Here is a 20869-nt window from a genome sequence, read left to right as displayed (position 1 = left end):
CTGTAGTGGAGAGCTCCCACAGGTTAAGCTGGGAGATGTATATCAGTGTATAATTGCTGCACAGCAGGCCTATAGATGCCATGCATTTCGCAAGGACTCATTCTACTGGTTCAAGGGGGGGATAAATTGAAAAGACAGTACTATAAGATGCGATTTGGCTTTGTTTCAAGTGCGCTAGCGGGTACCAGAACATTTGTCCCGTTCACCCCTTATAAGAGCACAACCTCTTTGAGGGCACACTGATGTTGAGGAGTATATCTTTTTCAACACTGCACTGCACAACATTTTTTTTTTGTTATGTAAAAAAGTGTGTGTTCTGGCAAAATATAGTTATGTCAATGACTATAAATGTGGACACAAATACGCACTGAAGTATAATAGCATAGAAATATCTTCTCAGATTTGTCATCTTTTTTTTTTTTTTCTCAAGAACTTATTACAAGTCTTTTTGCACCCAGTAAGCATATATTAATCAACCGATAAGAAAACAAAAGAGGGAGGTCAGATTAAGGAGTACTTTCTAGGATTCAGAAGGGAATGGTGGAGGATTCCTTGAAGGCTGTCTTTGCACTTCAAACAAAAAAAGTGTGCATTAACACACTTTTGTACCCTTCTACCCTTTTATTAAACACCTACAATCTTTTAAAAAAAGTCTTTGGAATGTTTTTTTTTTTATGTGATTTTTCTACCCACCAATTGAGGAAAAACATTGTGCTCATTTCAACTACATTCTACGTTCCTTTCATTGTGTTTTTTTCACCTCAGGTGATTACATTAATATTTTTGTGCTGTCACAACGGGCAGAAATAACCAAGTAAGGCATGCTGTCACAGCCCGCCTCCACTGGAGGGCAGTCTGCACTGTAAAAATGTAATATGTGGGTGGAACTGATTGAAGGTCAGTGTGCTTTTTTTCTTTTCCATACATGATGTGATTACGATTAAGGATTTTGAACAGAAATAGTACAGGCCAGGATTTACTTGAGTCATGTAAGCTAAGAGAGGGAAAATACATTTTGAATTCCCTCAGACATTTCTTTGATTGTGTCCTTTCTGTAACAGTATCAGGATAGAAATTTCAGTGCTTTTTAATTCACGGGTTAAGGACTTAGTAAACATTATGATATATTTCAATAATTTACACAAAGAATGGCAGTAAATGTTGGGATGTGCAAAGACCTGCCTCCTCTGAGACTCTCCTCCATCATTCCCATCAGGCTTTGCGCCAGTCCCATATCACAGGGACATACAATATGCTATTCACAGGTTCAATCACCAAGTATAATGCATTAAACACATTTCATAATGAAACATTCATATGTTATCTACACACTCATACAGAACCCTCCTCTATCAATGTAGAGGGATTTATATGAGACTTCTGTATATATCACATAAGATACTGTAGGTTCATAATTTTCTCTCTATACTGTATGTTTTTTTTCCAAAAATAAACAATGACTGTGTGCTCTGACTGTCTTGACAGATTTTCAGTTGACAAAACACACATCTCCTGCAGAAAAACTGAATGGTCAGAGAGAAAGAGAAGGAGAGAGCCAAGTGTCAAATGGAAAGAGATAATATCTGGAGAGGAGGAAGAGCAGAATGAAAGAAAAGGAATCGTGTGTGCATTGTTGTGTGTGAGAGGAGGTGACAGAGCTGTGGGAGAAGATGCCTTCAGAGGGAGGATTCATACTGCAGGAGTTCATAAAGAAGCGGACCGTCCCTGTACCTGATGCCCACTGCGTTAGGGCTAACGTACTGCAGCACATTTATGGTCCTGCGCAGGCGCCGATCCACAAAGTGTGCATCCCAGGCTGGGTAGCGTTTTCTGGGCATGTCTATCTTGATGAGAGGACCCTCAGGCCGAATGGGCCTGCCAGCTGAATCCACAGGTTCTGTGGACCTCACCTGGAAAACCGGAAGGCAGGTGTCCGTGGCTGTTTCATCTGACTCCACATACTCCCCTGCCAGACCCCGTGTGGGTGTGGCCTGAGAGCCACGTGGGCCCGGAGTGGGAGCCATGGGCTCAGCCTCAGGGGGTAATGGAAGGCCCCACAGCAGCTCAGCACAGCAAGAGCTGGCCAGCACCCTCAGCCGGGGGCCCATGGGGTGTAGAACCCCATAATAGAGAACCATACAGGCCACACCTGAGGCAAAGCACAGGAAGACGCCACAAAGGGCAAAAGAGGCATAGGCGTCAGTGGTGGCTGGGTCGCGGTACGCATACCAAAGGGAGCTGAGGATGGCGTTCTCTAACAGTACTACTGTATAATAGGCCACCATTCTGTACCGTGTCCGGCCCTCACGTACATTGAACCAACAGAAGACATAGACCACTCCCACCACCATGTTGAACAGTACCTCCTCCCATTTGGACATGCAGAAGTCGGTGCCACCATGGATGACCCAGAAAGCCATGGCACACCAATGGAGCACCACAAAAATGCCAAAGTAGATGTGGAAAACTGAGGCAAATAGGGCGAGGGAGAGCACCCGTGAGGAGATGGTAAAAAGGCGCCAGAACAGATGCAGCAGAGCACCTCGATAGCTCATGCTCTTCTTGTCATCACGTGAATCGCGCAGGAGTTTGTGATAAGAGGCTAGCACCCAGGCCAGGGACAGGAGGGAGGACATGGCAGAAAAACCTGTGAATATAGATAGACAGAGAGAGAAAGAGAAGATGCAGAGAAAGACTAAGAATGGCAAGAATAAGAGATACTGACTGATGCTGTTCTAAAATCATCAGAAACTGAAAAGAAAAACCCAGTATCATTTTTAAGACTAGAGCATAACACAAAGAATTATGGTTTTATCTCGACTTGGCGATCAGTCCACTCACTGTATACAGTACCTGTTATACATTCAGCCAAAGCAATTTATCACATTCTTTGAAAGGCATATTATTACCAAGATCATCATAGGTCATTCACTCAACACAGTCTCCATTTAGTGCACCAATTTTCTTAAGTCTTGTATAATAGTAGAGACAGCAGATATGTCAGAGCAGTAACCTGCTGCATGAAAAATGATAGAGGATTATCTGCAGAGCAGCAGCATGGTGCTTCTCAGCAAATGTATTGATGGCATTGCTATAGACACCCAGACAGGGACGGGTATCACTTGTTATGATTGAATTGCCCTCCTTGGGGAGCTGTACTGCACGAGGAAACTTGAATTGTAAAAGAGCTTTCAATAACAAGAGTGATGAATGTTGGAAATTGGATACAATGCTGAAGAATATTGCGCACTGTAAACAGTGATATGTGAACTTCACAGAAAACGGATTAGTCAGGTGTAAAATAGAAAGACACGCAAAAAAAAAAGAGATGAGGAATGTCTTGAACTACACACAAACAAAATTGGACTCTTAGTGTTGCACATATAGAGCCTTAGGGAGCCCCTTACACTGCAGCCACTCAGCCTTGTTGCTCTGGATCATGATGCAGAGCTGCAGCACCAGCTGAGGGGCACTTTCTAAGAAGGTCTCCAGCAGTCGCAGCATGTTGACATCGGCATACTCGTACATCATAGCCCAGTAAAAACGCCGCTGGTTCTCCTTCTGCCGGTGACTTTGTATACCGAGGTACATGGTGCGGATGTACCTGCAAAGAGAGAAAGGATGGACGGTGAGACAATTCCAGCTTTCTGGTATGTGTCTAATAATACATATTTCACTGTGTCACCCAGAGAAATGCATAAATTCACTCTTCAGCACTCCTGCACACGGTTGAGTTTTGACAACACTAGAGGGCATACTTAGCTACACTTTTGAATACAGAGTCAACTAGATCCATCTGCATTTATGAGGAGTTTATCATTGGGTTCTGAGTTTACAGATGAATGATGTTGACTTTAATGGAATAAATGCTTAAAGGATGTGGATTTTGATTGCCACATTAACTTTTGTGAACACAAACAACATGTTCTTGAAGCAAGAGCATGTTGTGATGATACAGAAAAACGTAGAACACCAATGTCAGTATGAAAGATTTAATAAACCCCACCTCTTCCTCTGCCTCACTTCAATTCTACATCCAACTAGAGGACACTCAAGTCTCTCATAATAAAAACAATTGCTTCCTTGGGCACTACTTACATATCTTAGCAACTTCATTCTATAGTGTGACTGCTGTGTTTAAAGCAGCAATGGGAAAGACATCACTTGTAGGGCCTGATTAAAAACATTTTACAATCCTCTCTTTGGTCTCTGAAGATGTGGTTGCTGAATATGTTACAGGCAGCACATAGTAAACACAGCAATAATCATTCTCTTGTGCACCACATGACCCACATTGTTAGCTGCTGGACTGGCTATTTTCATGACTGATGGGGTTTCATAATGGTGAAGTGACTCTGGTGAAGCCAGAGACATGGTAGGTAATGCAGCTGAGAAGTGGCAGCTAATTGAATCAAGCTCCAGTTGCAATCAAAGCTGTAGCATTGCTTTTTTTTTTTTTTGAAAAGACAAAACACCAGGAGTCATTGTGTGCTGCTGAGCAAAAATGTAATACGCTCAGGGCTGTGATATAGCTAATTAAGATCATAATCTTCTTTGGGTATGGATTTTGAAATGGGCCGCTTGCAGTTGAAACCGCCAATTAATGTGCGCAGAAGAAGATGAGTAAACAGCGATGAGGGGAAGCGTTTAGTGGATCGAAGCTTTGGACAGGAACATCACAACACAAGGCTGAAAATATAAAAAAAAACATCAATCTATCCAACAAAAGAAAATCAAGGCAACAAAAAGAAGGAAAACAGCAATCTGGTTGGCTTTTATCCTCTCCAACCTGTAAAAAACTTCAGCCCTTCAAACATGTTATTTCAAATCTGGCTGTGGAGAAAACAATCACTGAAACCAGTATGACAGTTATAGTGGTTTATAGTTATCTTAAGAGTGACTCCAGCCATTGCATACTGGGTGGTAGCTGCAGGGCCTATCTGCCTGAGCTGGCAGAGTGGCCAAATAAATCCAGCACTTGATGTGAAGGCAGTCAACCGAGGACAATAGTGTAGCAAGGACAGAAATAGACTAGACAGTAGCACTCCCCAAAACAAATTGAGAGGCCATGGATCTAAATTCAGTTCCTGAAAGTGAGACACAAATTCACTGCAGCATAACAAACAAAAGCAGAAAATGCTTATGAGTGATTTTCAACATAATTAGCTTGTGCATTAGCCACTGCGGAAGAGATTACTGTTTAATCTGAAATGAGGTTGAGAACAGTGCGCTGTAAAGAATGCATCGTCTAGTACAGCCTGATTGCTTTCTGTCATTGTTTTGGCTAAGACGTAAGCATTAACCAGTTCATATTCTGCATACATACAAATACAACTTTAAACAACCCACTAGACCTCCTTAAATTTGATAATAGAATATGAAATGCATCCGGTACACGTGGAAAGCCTGGAGGGGAAATGTTTTTGTTTACTCACAAAATAATGATCTGGACATAGATGAGAAAATTACGAGATTTAATACATTTGCTCTGATCTCAGTTGTTTTTTGTTGTAATGATTTGAAGGCCAAGAAATTAAGCATACTCTCATGAGAGATCCCCCCCAAAAATATCTTTGAATGTGACATTCATTAGGAAACAAGTCACATCTAAGCACAAACTAGGAAACTAAATTGGACTGGTCTCTTTTTTTTATTCTGTCCAAAAACAAAGCTCCCTCTGCTTTCCTTTTCTTTTTCTGACAAAGTTGGCAAACCTCTACATGGTCCAGTCAGACAGTCAATTAGCTGACTCGAAAAAAAAGACATCCAGAGTTTCCCAAAAGCTGGAAAAGAAAATGAAGGAATTAAACAATGGAACAAAAATGTCTGTGCGCAGCATCTATTGCTGCATTAGGTAGATTTTAGCAGCCGTGTTACAGTACAGTAGCTCACAGAGACAGGAAGACAGCTCATATGAAGAGTGTAGGTGTTAATGCAGTTATTATTTCCATTCTTTATTGTAATAAAAGATACACAGAATATTCCCCCAGGAGGATCTACCCTGTCCTTAGCATATCATGGCATCATTTACCCGGTGAGTCAAGGCTGATAATGCATGGAGTAGTCAAAAATAGTTGGGCAAGGGAATTCAGAAGCACAAGGTCCACATGGTGGTCTTTCCCAGGACAGTGGACAGGGGGGGAACAAGAGAGGGGTTGAAAATGGACAAAAGTTTATTTTATTTTTTATTTTTTTGGGATCAATAGCTCTGGGCTGCAAGAGGCGCCATTATATCCAGAGGTAAAGGCTGGCATTCCGTGACATTTTCAGTCGGACTGGTAAATGTCAGATGGAACAAGTCCACCCCTCTCCCTCACTAATGACATGCCACAGAGACCTACACAGGCCCTTTGTCTCCATCCCCCAATTTCCATTAGTCTGTGTGTTCCACTGATACGTCTCACTGGTCTGTAGTGCTTCCGTCAGAAACAGTAATCTTCAAGGCCTCCACAGCTGCAGCTCGCTTTGGAAAAAAAAAAAAACGACTCTACAGCCATCCTAGCAGCTCTGAGGGGCGTCGATACAGCTGTGCTTTGAGGTAAGTGCTAATAGAAGCATTCTACATTGCTTGCAATGTGAAAGCTAACATCTTGATGTTAAGTAGATGGACTACACACCTCACCCCGTGAGATAACTTCCTGGATTAATGTAGTTTATTTGAATGTTTTCTGAACCTAAACCAAGTTTCGATGTGTCAAGATAAACTGCAAAGGTTTTCTTCTCTTCCTCTTTGCATGTGCAAATATACTTCCTTGAGCAGATGCAATGTTCACCATGCACACCATCTTATTTTAGCATATTGCCATGCTTATATTTATGGTTTAGCACTAAACACAAAGTACAGTTGAGTCTGATGGGATTGTAATTTCTGTATACTAATCTGTCACAAATTATGGGGAAAATTAGACGAGTTTTTTAGTCAACAAGACAACAGACAATGAGAAAAAGTGAAATGTGTTGGAATTTAAGTTTACTTACTTTAACTTAGCCCCCCCGTTTCCACTATACAGTATATTAGGATCAAAATTACATTGTTCTTTCTAGATAAATTACCAGAAAATGACTCTGAATTTCCAAAACTGGAAAACCAAATTATTAAAACATATTAACCTCATGGTGGGGCTAGAGGAAAAGTCATGAAATCCAAAATGTAATCATGGTGAGCTGCCCAGTAGTGGTTGAAACTGTTATGGACCAACAAACAGAAAGACAGACAATGCCATTCCTAGAACAAAATAGCAAAAGAACTACAGTAGTCAAAATGGACAGTATAACAAGGTATTTGCCTCACCACTGGCTTAGTATCAGCAGTGGTACTCACACTATTTTGTTTAGCAATCGACAGTCATTCATTTTTCACTGACAGCCTCCTGCATGTGCAAATAATTCAAGCTTCACCTCTGATATTCAAGCACAAAATGCTAAATGAGACCTCTCACTGTACACATTCACATCCACCCCTTTGCTCTATGATAATACACTTTGTTAGTTTATATTCCCCTGGTTTCAGCAAAAAAAAACAAAAAAAACTTGTACAGTTAAACGCTTTGGGTTTCACAGCTGTCAAAAAAATCTGAACTCACTCCATCACTTATCCAATACACACACACAAACACACACATAGCGCATGCCTTCACAAGAATCTCACACACATCCCGCGATTGTGATGCACACTGTTAACACTCCCACTGTGCCTTTTTCAGATGTAGTAACACAAATGGCTCTCTAAAAATAAGCGCACACAAATACACACATGCGTGCACGAGCACGCTTGTCAGCGCTGTAGGTAATAGGGGATTTCCTTTCTATTCCAGACACATTTATCAAATGGATCGCTCTCTCTGTCCGTCACTGCACTTAGGTTCTGGTCCACTCCTTGATGTCCTTCTCTTCCCTTTTAGCTCCATAGCTCCTCTACAGGGCTCCTCATGAATTATTTGTGGCAAGATCATAGCAATCGCTCATGGCTCGTTAAACAGCGAACGCATGGCCTAACAGCTCGACGCTGTGCCGGGGTCGTGTTCCAAGCTCAGCCGTCTGCCATTGCTGTCAAGACACTGGGAACCATTAACCCACATACACGCACACACTACACACATGCACAATCACAAACACAGCATCTTCAGAAATGCCTGCGTTTGAAATTGACTAAAAGAAGACGTCTGCTTTAAAGCCGAGAGATAGCAGCTATGAAACTTTAATTACAAGGTTTGCATAAGTAGACATTTTGAGATGTGAGTGTGAGCTGCAGTGAGGGACAGGTGGAATGACAAACACACACACACACACACACCATGTGGACAACTTGGCCGTGTTGTTCCCCCTTCTTCTCCTCCAAAGTCATTGACCGATGAGTCATCCAACCACCCTTACACTAATCCCTCGAGTGGGTGGTTAGAAGGATCACACACGCACACACACACCTTGCCAAGTTTAACAGCATCTGTCTTCGAAGTCATGCTCGTGGGAAGGCTCAGCCGCTCAGACTGCATTCATATGTTGTCATAAGCTGATTCATAAGAAGATCACAAGTACTACTGCAGCAGCATGAAGCACAGCTTATGCATCGCCTGTTAACAGGTGGAATCCAGCAGAACACTAAGCATGGAGGACACATAACATACGCAAGGCCTGAGGGTTTATGAAAGTGTGTGTGTGTGTGTGTGTGTAAGGTGGAGGCAATGCCAGCCGCAATGAGTCACACCCTGAGTCACTCCGAGGGGCTGCACATCGACTCTCAATGAGGTTTAAACCTCCTTTATCAGGGAGATTTAAATTCTCCTTCTTTTACTAGTCTATACTTCTCTGTGTCTTTCTCTCTCTTCACAACTCTCCCAAACACCTCAGCTTCTTTTTTAATGCTGATTTTCTTTTTCTCTGAGGAAAGTGGTGGAGAGTGTGTGGGGCAGTTACACCAGGTACTGCATATTGCCATTCCTCTGTACTGTTTGGGTATTGTCTCTAAAGACTAAAATCTTTAAAATAGTTGCAAGCAGTTGTAAGATGCAACTGTCTTTTGACAAACCAATCGAATATTGCTTCAAACTCAATATACCTGCAACGATTAGTCATTTACTCATCAGTTGAGAAACAAAAAAATAATCTGCAACTACAAAAAAAAACATATCGTGTCCACGTCATTGAGCATATGAAATGTTATTACATGAGCATGCGATACCATTCGTTCCCATGTTTCAATGAATTGATGTGCCAGAGATAAGTGTATATACAGAGAGTCAGCACAACAGACCAGCCTTGTTTATCGCAGTGGTGAGTAATGGGAAAGTTAACTGTGCAGGACTATGAGTTAACAGTTTGAGTCAAGCATAGAGGCTGTATGTAGGGAAATTCGTGTTAGGAGCAGTGGGCAGCCACTGTGCAGCACCTGGATTAACATTTCCCATTACTCAACACCGAATAAACAAGACTGTTTCAGTCTGTTGTGCTCACTCTTTGTATATAACGTTATATTTAACATTATGGGCACAATTAACCACGAGACATGGTAACAAATTGTACTTTGTGTACAGGTAATTCCAAATTCAAGCACTGAATGTAGTACTATATATACATATAAATCATAATATATATATATATCTTATATATATATATATATATATCAGAATTAATATAAAATTTTGTATTTATCATTCCTGTATAACCTTTTACGTTTAAATTCTGAAAAAATTCCTGGATTAGATCTGGTTATTTCTCAATTCCTCCCACTAAGTCTGCACAGCCCATTGTCTGCCTGAAGGAGTCAGTATGCTATAAAAGTTTTCTAATGTCTAATCTGGCAGGGTTTTTTTTTGGTTTTTTTTAAATCAACTTTGACAAACTAAATTGACAATCCGTCAAGCATGCCCACTTCATGCAGCAATTGGTCAGGTAAATTCGTGGGATTTCAAATCTTTTAAGCTCTTTTATTTTTTCATTCTTCACACAGCTGTTCCAGTCACTCTTTAAACCAAGTACAACACCATTCATGACTTTGAAGAGAGACTGCCTGAAAGTGTGCCCCCCATCATCCCAGATAATTGTGTCGTCACAAGCTTTGTCAAGGGTACCCAGACCTTTTGATCAAGTTGCAAAAAGCTACTTAAAGTTTAAGGTCTCCTTCTTTTAGCCTAAATTACAAGTGTTCATTTCAGAAAACACACACAATAATGTCATCTTCTGTGCTTCTTTGCAGCCTTCATGAAGTGCATATAAGGGATGTCCTAGTGTTACCTCACTGGAGTGGCAGCAGTGTGGAAACAGAGATGTATGACTGGCTAATAGTATTTCTAGAAATACTTATTTTTCTAAAGATGAAGTCATCTTTTCACTCAAGCACGGTGAGGTCAACAGTAGCGGTTCAGCTATAGAAAAAGCGTCAGGGATTCAGTCTCTTGCTCAAGGACACTTCAGAAGGCCGTCTCGCATAAATCTGCCATCCTTTCGTCCTTTACAGTGAATGAAAGTATCACAGCTCCGGCGGGAGCTTAACAGTGATGTCAGTGTTGTGTTATTCATCATTCGCCAATTTGTGCAGTGCCAAAGGAAACTGTTATAGCAAACATCCCTCCAACTCAGCATTTTAGCTTCTATGGGAGAGGAAGAAGAACAATAATATAACATAGGTGTTTAAAAAAAATAATAAAAAAAGTTAGTGTACGTCAAGACTAGAGATTTTCGCACTATCCAGAAACACTTGGTGGCTCAATGTGGTTCAAAGGGCTTCCCCTTTAACAGTGTTCCACTGATCCTACATTAGATATGTCTTTATCCTCTTTATGGCGGTGAATAGCCCTGGATGAAAGACAGGCTGAGTTGAGATCTGAGTCCCACAGGCGAGTCAGATACACTCACATACAAACACACAACGATCTGTGACCAGTGCCTTTGGGCGATTCCTACACAGAGAGCTGCTGGATTGTTGAATAGAGACCAGGCTGACATGATGCAAGCTGAAAGCGATGGGGAGCGGCAAGCCGAGATGAGAGACGCTGTGTCAACTCTGCTCCACCCTGTCGGTTCTTGGAGTGCGTGCTGGTTAACCACCTCTGACGTCTTGACTAAACATTATCACTGTAATTATAACACATCGTACATATACACGATTTCATGTGGTCATTTGGAAGGTTTATATTTTCTGTTTGGAGAAAATCTTAAAGAAATAGTGAACCTTTTGCACAGAAAACATTCACAGTAAGAAAAGCACAGGTGCAAAAAATACAAAATAAATATTAATGATGGCTGAATTGCCTTTAGCTGCTCATTAAAGTGTCAGCTAATGTATGGCAATTGGCTGCAAGCCACCTTTGCTACCAGTTTGAGCACCAGAAACTGTCCTTATCAAGAGATATAGTAACTAGGAGTTGTATTACAGTAGTAGTACAAGCAGAATTTGTAAATTAAATAAATTATGTCAATTTATTACTGTAGAACCAGTGTAAAATAGATAGCTGGCTACCCATTGCCGTTTATAAATTGACATAGGCAGACTAATTTACAAATTCTGCTTATACTACGACTGTAATACAACTCCTAGTTACTATATCTCTTGATATGTCTATTAAACATGAAACTACAGACAGGAGACAGTTAAGCTTAGCATTAAAATTGGAAGCAAGCAGTGACTTCCTGAAGTTTCTGCTGGCTACTTCCAGGTAAAAAAAAAAGACTACAGACTACAGTCCTCATGCTAAACTAAATGAACAGCCCCCCCTGGGTGTAGATCTCTTCATGTTTCTAATTTCTCAAATGTCAAACCATTCTTTTACTGTATGATTCAGATGTTGAAGGTATTTAATTTCATGTCTCTCGCCTCCCTTCCTATCCGTGCACAGAGCACAAACACTAACCCCCTGCTTATATAGACACTGTCCCCTCCTCTGCTGTACTCTTCCTCTTTTACTTTCAGCACAGCCAGTCATTTGTCACCATTAGCAACGGTCCTCAGGTACCCTAACTCATTACACTGTGATCACGTGACATGGTGCCCGTCACTGAGATGAGTGCAAAGCAAAGAGAAGAAGGTAAGAAAGGAGATGCAAGGAAATTATATAAGATGATAGTGCATGAGGGAGGGAGAGAAGAAAGGAATAGAAAGGATAAGATAAAGAGGAGCAGACATCACAAATCATGATCAAGGCCTCTCTGCCTTCGGATGGATGACAGCCAGAGATTCAGGCTGATCTAAGATAATTTGGGGTCATTCTCCAATAATGGACTTGAGCATGATACGGATAAGGAGGTGCAGATTCGGTATCAGTGCTAAAGAGAAGGGATGTTGCCTTGCTTTTTAGATACGGAATGCTATTGATCACTTCAGCTGGGCATTAACAGCTATCAACAGCAATGGAGCTGCACTATCCAATATCCAGATGGGTATAATCAAAGGGGCAGGCTTAATTAAATGATTGATTTGATTCAACAGTTGAAATTAAAACTACATAAAGCGTCTCGGACCAGTCTGACAGTCTAAACACCAAACCTGCAGTCACCTTAGCCTGAATCTGGCTTGTAACATTTCCCAAAAGTAAATGTTTATAGCATTGTTGTTTTTGTTTTTTTCCTTTTATGAATTCATAATTCAACAGCAGTATTTGTTTGTGCCTCCTGTAATAATGATGTAGAAACTACTGTGCTCTCACCTATTGACCAGATGCCTCTGTTACACACCTGGTTTTGTTTTTCCCCGAATCTATCATTTTCAACGAGAGAATAAAAACCCTAGCCTCGAACTGCAGATTAATGTTATTTTCATTACTTATTAATCTGCTGAATATTCTTTTGATTAATTGATCTTTCGGTCTATAAAGTGTCAGAAAATGGCAAAGGAATATTCATCACAGTTCCCTAAAGCCCAGGGCAATGTCTTCAAATGTCTTGTTTTGTCTGACAGTGAGTTTATCATCACATCATTTTTAGCATTTTGCGTGAAGGTGATTTAATAATTAAACAACTAATTACCAAAATAGCTGCAGATTAATTGACTAATTGTTTCTGTGCTTACAAACTGGTAGTGTTACTTGATATAAAATGAACACTTTAAGCTGTGCAGTATCCTCTACATGCTGGAATAGGCTCCGCTCTCCATATTCATTCTGTTTGATTTTATCGAGGACATGGCTGGCAATAGCTTTTTGATTTGTTGTTTATTTCTTTAAAAGTTAAAAGTGGCAGTGGCAGTGATATTTCTGAATTACCTTCTCAAACACATACCGCATATTACAGCTGCTTTCACAGCTTTTTATATCAAATGTTCTGTAGAATTTTTACCCGAGGCACACGCACCTGAAAATTTATATGACTTCCTCTGCCACTGAGAAAAAAATTGACAGTATGTAAATACCTTACCAGCCTGAAGTGAAATCCTCTTTCGCTCTCCTTTTCCTGCAGTCTGTCCATCACCCTCCGTCTACCACACCCCTCTTGTACTGTTTTTGTGGCTGCTCTTCAAGTAGAGGAAGGGTCAGATGTACGGATTAAGAAGAAAAGGCTTGTGACCCAGTTGCTTTTCAAAGAGCACCAAACCAAAAAGGGCCGTATGGAGGCTGGCTTCCATTCAGTGTCAGCACTTCTGCTGTGCTGTGCGAAACACTTGAAGCTTATGTTTATTGTTCTTAAGACTATAATTAGCAGGGTTGGCTTATGGTGTTAAAATGCTTCCCTGACTTACCGACTGATTGAAAGTTCAATGTGCAAATCTCCTTTTTGAGTTTTTTTGTTTGTTTGGATTTTTTTTTACTATCATGCAACCAAAAATAGATAATCACCTTTTTTTTTCTTTTTTTTTTTTGTTTTCAATGTTTGATGGGCTTGCTTGCAGGTTAGGTGGCATGATGCATTTTTCAAGCCCCGAAGATAACACGAGAATGGAGGCGAGAGCCAAGTCAGCACACAAGGAGGGGGAAAAAAAGGGGGGGAGGGAGAAGGGGAGAGGGAGGAGGAGGAGGAGGAGGAGGAGAGGGGGTGTTGAGACAGAGATAGAGAGGAGAGGCAGTGGAGATAACCGCCAAGAAAGCGGAGGAGAGCGGGGCGAAAGGAGGAGAGAATAGAGAGAAGTGACAGTGTGATGTAGTGACAGAGGAAGTGGAAGGAGGCGAGAGGCAGTGAAAGTGGCAAGACAAAGACACGAGGAAAAGCTACTGAAGGTATAAAGGAACCTGGGGAGTGAGAGGAGAGTGAGAGGAGGGGAGTGAGGGAGAATGAGACCCAGGAGGTAAACTAATCACTGAGCACGCAATGCAATTTTCTGGCTCTGTGCCTCCACTCCACCATACTCCTCCCTCCTTCACTCTCACTCCCTTCCTCCCACCGTGCACCCCCGCCTCCCCCCTTCCCGTCTCGGGGGCTCTTTTTACTATTCCGCTCACACTCACTGTCTCTTGCTCCTCTATCTATCAGGCTGTACCATTTCAGCTTTCCCCTCTCTTCTCTTTAGTACTGCCCAGTAAATCCCCACTGGCTCCAAAAAAATGGATTGAGCCACTCTGGCCGTCAGCTTTTCAAAAAAATATGCTGTATATGAAGGGAAAGAGCTTTTTTTTTTTCTTTTTCTTTTTTTAATGGGAAGGATATGGTGTCTTCTACTGTTCTTATATTTCATATTCCCATCTTTATGACAAGGTTTGTGTGTGATAAGGTGAATGATGGGAAAATACAACTACAGTCAGCAAGAGCAAAGAAAAATGATATATAACTGAATCTGTCTGCTTGCATCCGTGCATGTGCACGAGTGTGCCTTTGCCCCGAGATGAAGGCATTTAGGAAACGTTTGATATCACCGCCGCAAAGGTTTGAAAGTGTGCTCAGTCTCTCTCCCAAGAGCGTCGGCGGCGCCTGCCTGCTTCACTGTTTTGCAGGGCCTTGATGATGATGATAGATGTTCGCTCCAGACATGCAAATAAAGGAGGCGGCTCCGTAGAACTGCGCACATGCTCTCACTCACAAGTGCACACACACACACACACACATATGCATATGTTTGACTATGATCAAGTCATCCATTGATATATTAATCTTCCTCTTTAGGGAAGATACCCCCGGGAAAATGCCGAAAGCTCCCACACACGGCAGTCTCCAAACTGCCCTATTTTCGCAGGCGTGCCGACTGGAGAGGAAGATTAGTCACACAACATGCTAATTTGAAAGATAGAAGCCTTTTTTTTTTCCGAGAGGAAGGTGTGGATGTGTGAGAAGAAAGCGAGCTGGCTCATTATTGACATGCAGTATATGTCACCTCATCCATCATAAGTGACACTACTGTTGCTACTGAAGCTTATAGAGACACACACATTTAGAAAAACGCACAGACTACAGGAACAATTTAATCAGGCTTACTCTTAGACAACATGTGCACATTCTCTATTTTCCGACACACACACGTACAAAACGTGTGCACAGATGCAACCAAAGGCTTCAGCTGAGACCAACACATCACTGATGCATTACACACAGAACACCTACGCTAAAAACACTCGAACACATACGGTACATCTCGTCTGTTCAAGTAAACACCTGACACACACACAAAAACACAATCACATTTTTTCTACACGGGCTTCACACCATCAAACGGCATCACTATGGGAAAGCCCTAAGCCCCTATGCTAACCTGAGGGGATCCAATGACACAAAGCATATGTGTGAACCCCCCAACTGCTTGTCACTGACAGGCCCGCTGAGCAAAACCTGTTGTGACAGATCAAAATATCAGCCTGGCAGGCACAGAGAAAAGGAGAGAGAGAGTGAGAGAGAGAGAGAGAAAGCACACTAAGTGGCCACCATAACAACTAATCCAGAGATACTTTAGCTGTGCGGGGTACTTTAAGGTCACAGACAGCAACGAGTGCAGTAGGGCTGCACAGCAGACTGAGAGATATATAGTTACTGACAATGAGGGGAAAAATTAAGAGTCATCATAGTTTCCTTGAAGAACACACACAAAGCTGTATTGGAAAAAATATATATCTCTCCAGCATTTTCAGCCCCATAAACAGCTTCCTCCCATCACCCAAACACTGGCTAACACAATGTGATATAAATCCTTTGAGACGGCTGCCTGGATCCATGGTGTCAGCTTTTTTCCAGCTCTTAGAAGCACGCACACACAAACATACAAGCGCGCACGCACAGGGTAGCAGACACAACACACGTGTATAGACTCTAGCTCTACCTTTCTGGGCTGGGGGAGGGTTAGATGGAAGAGATATGTGGGGGATGGGGCCAGATCGATTGAGGTATCCTGGGAACCCTTCCCTTTCTTCCATGAATCTATGCAGGGAAGATCAGATGCTGACAGGGCAAAGTCTCCCTCTGGACACCGGATCTAGGCTTCTTGCCCCCCCTCTGAGGGGACTTCAGCGCAAGGAGTAAATGATTGGCTGTTTGAACACAGGCAAACACCCCTCATGCACTAATACGCATACCAACAAAAGGAGTGTGTGTATGATAGGAGCTGTATCTCCATGTCTGTGTCTAAGGGTGAAAGGGAAAGAGGAAAAGACTGCGCGATAAAATACATACTTTGTTTTGAAGGAGGAAAAACACAGTGAAAAAAGTGTAGTATACTGACACCATGACAGGTAGTGGTGTGATGTCAGAAATGCACTGTCTGACAGGTACAAATCTTGTACATTTATAGTATAAAACATGCTGGAGTAAGAGCTGTGGCTGAATTTGAAGCATTTCTACACACTGACAGTTTGACAATTATCAAGGAAAAACACATGGAGATTGAACAGAGACTGAAACCTAGAGCCACTTTAGCCTGAACACTGAATCTAAGGGTGCTGTCACACCAGTGCTGTTTGGTCCGCTTTAAACAGACCACAGTTTATTTCCTCAGATAGTGCGCTTCGTTTGGGCAGGTGTGAAAGCTCAACAGGTGAACAAGCGAACTCTGGTCCGCCTGAAAACGTGGGTTTGGGTACACTTGGAGGTGAACCCTGGTACTTTCAATTCAAATTCAAATGAACTATACAGTGAACCCAAAATTGCCAAAATCTTTCGGCATTCCCCACCCAATCAAACTAAGTCCCCATCACTATCTTGGTGTGAAAGCACCCTAAGACATTTATAAAGTAGATCTGACTTGTACTACTTTATATTTATGATACGATCTAACAGCAGAGTTTATTTTTGTCTACATTACTGAAGTAGTATGTCCCACCTATGCATGCAGAATCTATTAGGAACAAGATTTGTTGGTATCAGAAGCATCCTGGTTTCCGTCTGTAGTCCAATTGTAGTCTGAGCAATGTTGACCATTTTTTTTGCAGGCTTTGGTTTTTTGAGGTGAAATTACTGAACCCATCGGCTATCGCGTGATTAACTTTTCATTCGCTTCTTTAAAAAAAATGCATCTCGGGAAGACAGAAAGTTGTAGATGTTGGCTCTCACCTCCATCTCCATTCTCGCATCTCAAGTTGCTAATCGGACTGTAAACAACTTCTGGTGCACGGAAGAGGGATTCATGGCCCGGATATGTTATCTGGATAGATGGGAAGCCCTGAAACATCGGTTGTTGCACCTGAGACTAAATCCTCATAGCCGCTGGGTTCTGAGATTGCTTATATAGGTGCTTCACTGGTGATTCACCTGCTTTTACACATAGCCTATGAATCTACTGATATTTTCAATGAGCGAACAAAAAGCCAAGGTCTGACATATACTTGCTAGACTGCGCATTCACCGCAGTCCATCAACCCTCACAACATCTCTGCATATTAAATGAACTGTCTGAACTCTTTTTGGAAAATACATGCATTCATTTTCTGTCTGACAGTTAGATGAGAAGATTGATACCACTCTCATATCTCTCTGTGAAGAAGCTATGGCCATCCATGTAATAACACAACATGATGTTTTTACAGTTTGGCTTTTATGCTGAAATGAATGCGTTCAACCTGTTAGCACCTGTTAGGTGCTAAATTTCACCTTCAGGCTCCCTGCTTCCAGCTGTTATGCTAAACTAAGCAAACTGTTTCCTACCTATAGCTTCATAAGTCATATTTATGCTCGTTAAGTTCTAAGGTTAGGGCTGTGATTATCTTTGACAGTTATTTCTGTTAGTGTCAAACTGATGTCTATCCCCTTAAATGTCTATAAGCTCGGATAACAGAGATCCAAAGATCTCCCCTCACCACCTTCTTGGTTCATCTTGTATTTTAACTGCAGTCCGGTTAAGTGAAAGGCTTTAAATAGAAAAGCAGTCGACACAGCTTCACTCACTACAATCATGCGTACCTTCCACCTGGAAGAACGAGTACACTGGTGAACTTGAATGGAGCCGTGTTTCTCTCCATCAAGGCTTGTTCCACATGTCATGTGACATGGTGAAACACAGGTTGGCCATTACCGCTACAGAGCACTTTAAGTTCAGCGGATGGACGGAGAGGGAGGTTAGGAGGAAAGAAGAGAGGGTCTGTGGTTGTTTGGATGAGAGTTTAAATGAGGTTGTGTGTGAGTGTGTTTGCCTGTAAGTAATGGTCAGAGTGGAACAGATACATCTAAGAAGGAATTGATTTCTTTTTATTTTTATAGCCCCAAATACACACATATCATGAAAGCATTATTTAAAATATCAATATATATACGGTATATTTCTTTTTTTGTTTTCCGATGCAGAAAATAAAACAGATTTTTCTATAGTTAGTAAATATTCAAAATATCAGCATGACCTCACATAATGCATTATAAAGTAACTAATGTTACTTTACTAAACATCCTAAATTATAAAATAAACAATATACAGTATCATATATTTCCAACTTTTAGCTTAACTGCCTTTGCTTAGTTTTTTCTCTGCCTTTTCAGATTTATCAGTAATCTTTTAGCTGCAATACATAAATACATATTACTAAACAGAACACAGAGTATATTGTTTCAACAACACTGTATTCTAACAATAATTTAAAGCTTATATGAACTGAACTGAGACAAAGACACAGCGAGAGAGAGACAGAGAGTGAGCATCAGAGAGAGCTGATGACTCCTGGGAGTTGCTAAGTGATGGTAACTGGACTCCAACATGTTGCAGTCTGGGAAGTCTCCTGATGAATAGGAGGGAGAGAGGGCAGCGGAGGAGGGATGGGAAGGAAGACAGGAGAAAACCTAGCTGTGTAATGTACGGGCACGGTGCCAAGGCGTCCATTTCATTCACAAAACCCCTGAGCATGTCCAACCTTAGGCTGAACAATCTCCTACTCAGCCCAGGGGAAAAAGGACAGGAAGCTACTCTCACTCCTCCTTCTGCTTGCTCGCTTTTATCGTCTTCACATCCTCCTTTCTTTTTTTTCTACATCAGGCTTTCCTCTTCCTTTCATTTTCTGCAAAGTCCTAAAATGTTACCTTGTTATGCAACATCACTTTAAATGTGTCGACAAGACCAACCAGCCAAACAAATGTTGTTTTGGAACTCCCTGACTGAGTTTATTAAAATGTTTTCCAAGTGTGAAATGAGTCATTTGGCATGGAACATATTGCACTTTTTTTTTCTTTCATTTTCAAATCCAATGTAATAAAGCGTTAATTACACATAACGACCAGCCATCAGCTAAACACTTTCACTTTCTTGTGCTGTCAGGGTAACAGCTGTAATTAACTGAACCAAATTACTGAGGTTTGTGTGCCAATATTGCACCCTACTACAGTTACAGTAGACTTTCCAAAATGGAAGATATATGGTTTTAAATTTTTCATAAAAAGCATCCCATCCCACACGTAGCTCAACTCGCCCTGACCCTGGGGTAATTTGAGTCAGAGGAGCTGCTTCAGCCTGTCTGGTCATCATTTTGGCAAGAAAACAGCACACACAGAAATATGTGCCTGTAAAGGATGATCTGAAACTTTAACTCACATCACTTCGGTTGAGATACTGAAGACGTTTCTTCTCCTCCCAAACTCAGTGCAGCCCTCTCTCGACCTTACAAAGCACACACAAAGCCTGAGACATACCCAAACAATGGTGGGTGTAGAAATCCTGAATCCACATGAAGAGATGAAGTGTGAGAGGCTCAAATAAGTTTTTTTTTTTGTTTTTTTTTAAATACAGCAACTGCCTCAGTGACATGTTGAAGGTCACACAGTCACAGCACATTATAGTAAACACACAAAAAGCAAGCTATAAAAGGTACAACAGGCAGCTGAGCTTTAATATAGATTGGTTATTGCAGAATAGGGATCCTTCAGAGATACCATGCCAGGGTTCTGGCATTTTCTGTGACTCATAACTGTTATGTGTTTATGTACATGTCTGTGGGTGTGTGTGTAGGTGTATGATTTCAGAAAACAAATCTCTTAAGATAAATAACGTTACGTGGGCCTGTGTATATGCATATGCAGATGCATAATATATACATATGTGGATTCTTCAGGCAGCTCAAAATTGCTTTATATTTTCTCATAGGATAGGAAGTTATGGGTGGGTGGACAACGAACAAGGATCAACAAGAAAGTCTTGTGCGGCGTGATTTTGTGATTCTCAAGCAGCAGCTTGGAGCATGACTTTAGGAGCGGGTGGGGAGTTAGGGAGAGTGGAAGATCAGGAGGAGGAGGAAGAGGAGGAGGAGGAGGAGAGTAAGAGAAAGTAGGACAGAGATGTGTGGGCCTAGCTCTGTAAGGACGGTGGCTCTAATCAGGACTGAGCAGCTGCTATTACTCCAGCACTCTCTCAGGGAGGGCAGGCAAAACCCTACTCATGCTTTAACATCAAGGAGGGGAATCTAAATCACACAGGCTCCTGTTAGAAACAGCAAAACAAGAGAGTTTCTCTTGTCTTGCTATACAAAGACTTTGTGAGAGCTGTATATTATTTGGTAGAATTGATTGACAGATGAAAACGATCAAGGTGGATCTGATGAGAAGTCTTTTATGACAC

General features: G+C 41.6%; 1 protein-coding gene and 1 long non-coding RNA gene across 3 annotated transcripts in view; one reads left to right on the top strand and one right to left on the bottom strand.

Moving 5' to 3' along the window:
- Positions 1-1653: 1653 nt before the first annotated feature.
- Positions 1654-20869, bottom strand: part of xkr6b (XK, Kell blood group complex subunit-related family, member 6b) — a 48515-nt gene continuing 29299 nt past the window's right edge. The window contains exons 2-4 of one of the 2 annotated variants that reach the window (XM_019260707.2): positions 19850-19915; positions 3408-3604; positions 1654-2647 (exon numbers count right to left, since the gene is read on the bottom strand). In XM_019260707.2, the coding sequence (XP_019116252.1) occupies positions 1677-2647; positions 3408-3604; positions 19850-19915 (1234 nt within the window). In that variant the 3' untranslated portion in view covers positions 1654-1676. The remainder of the gene's footprint in view (positions 2648-3407; positions 3605-19849; positions 19916-20869) is intronic. The other variant, XM_010735269.3, reaches the window with a different exon arrangement.
- On the top strand, positions 10654-13674 carry LOC113746821 (uncharacterized). The gene is made up of 3 exons (XR_003463140.1): positions 10654-11072; positions 11906-12020; positions 13387-13674. It is a non-coding gene; the product is annotated as an uncharacterized LOC113746821 (long non-coding RNA).

Source organism: Larimichthys crocea, chromosome XI, assembly GCF_000972845.2.
Source record: "Larimichthys crocea isolate SSNF chromosome XI, L_crocea_2.0, whole genome shotgun sequence".
Classification (NCBI taxonomy): domain Eukaryota; kingdom Metazoa; phylum Chordata; class Actinopteri; family Sciaenidae; genus Larimichthys; species Larimichthys crocea.
This window is presented reverse-complemented; position numbering and strand designations above follow the sequence as displayed.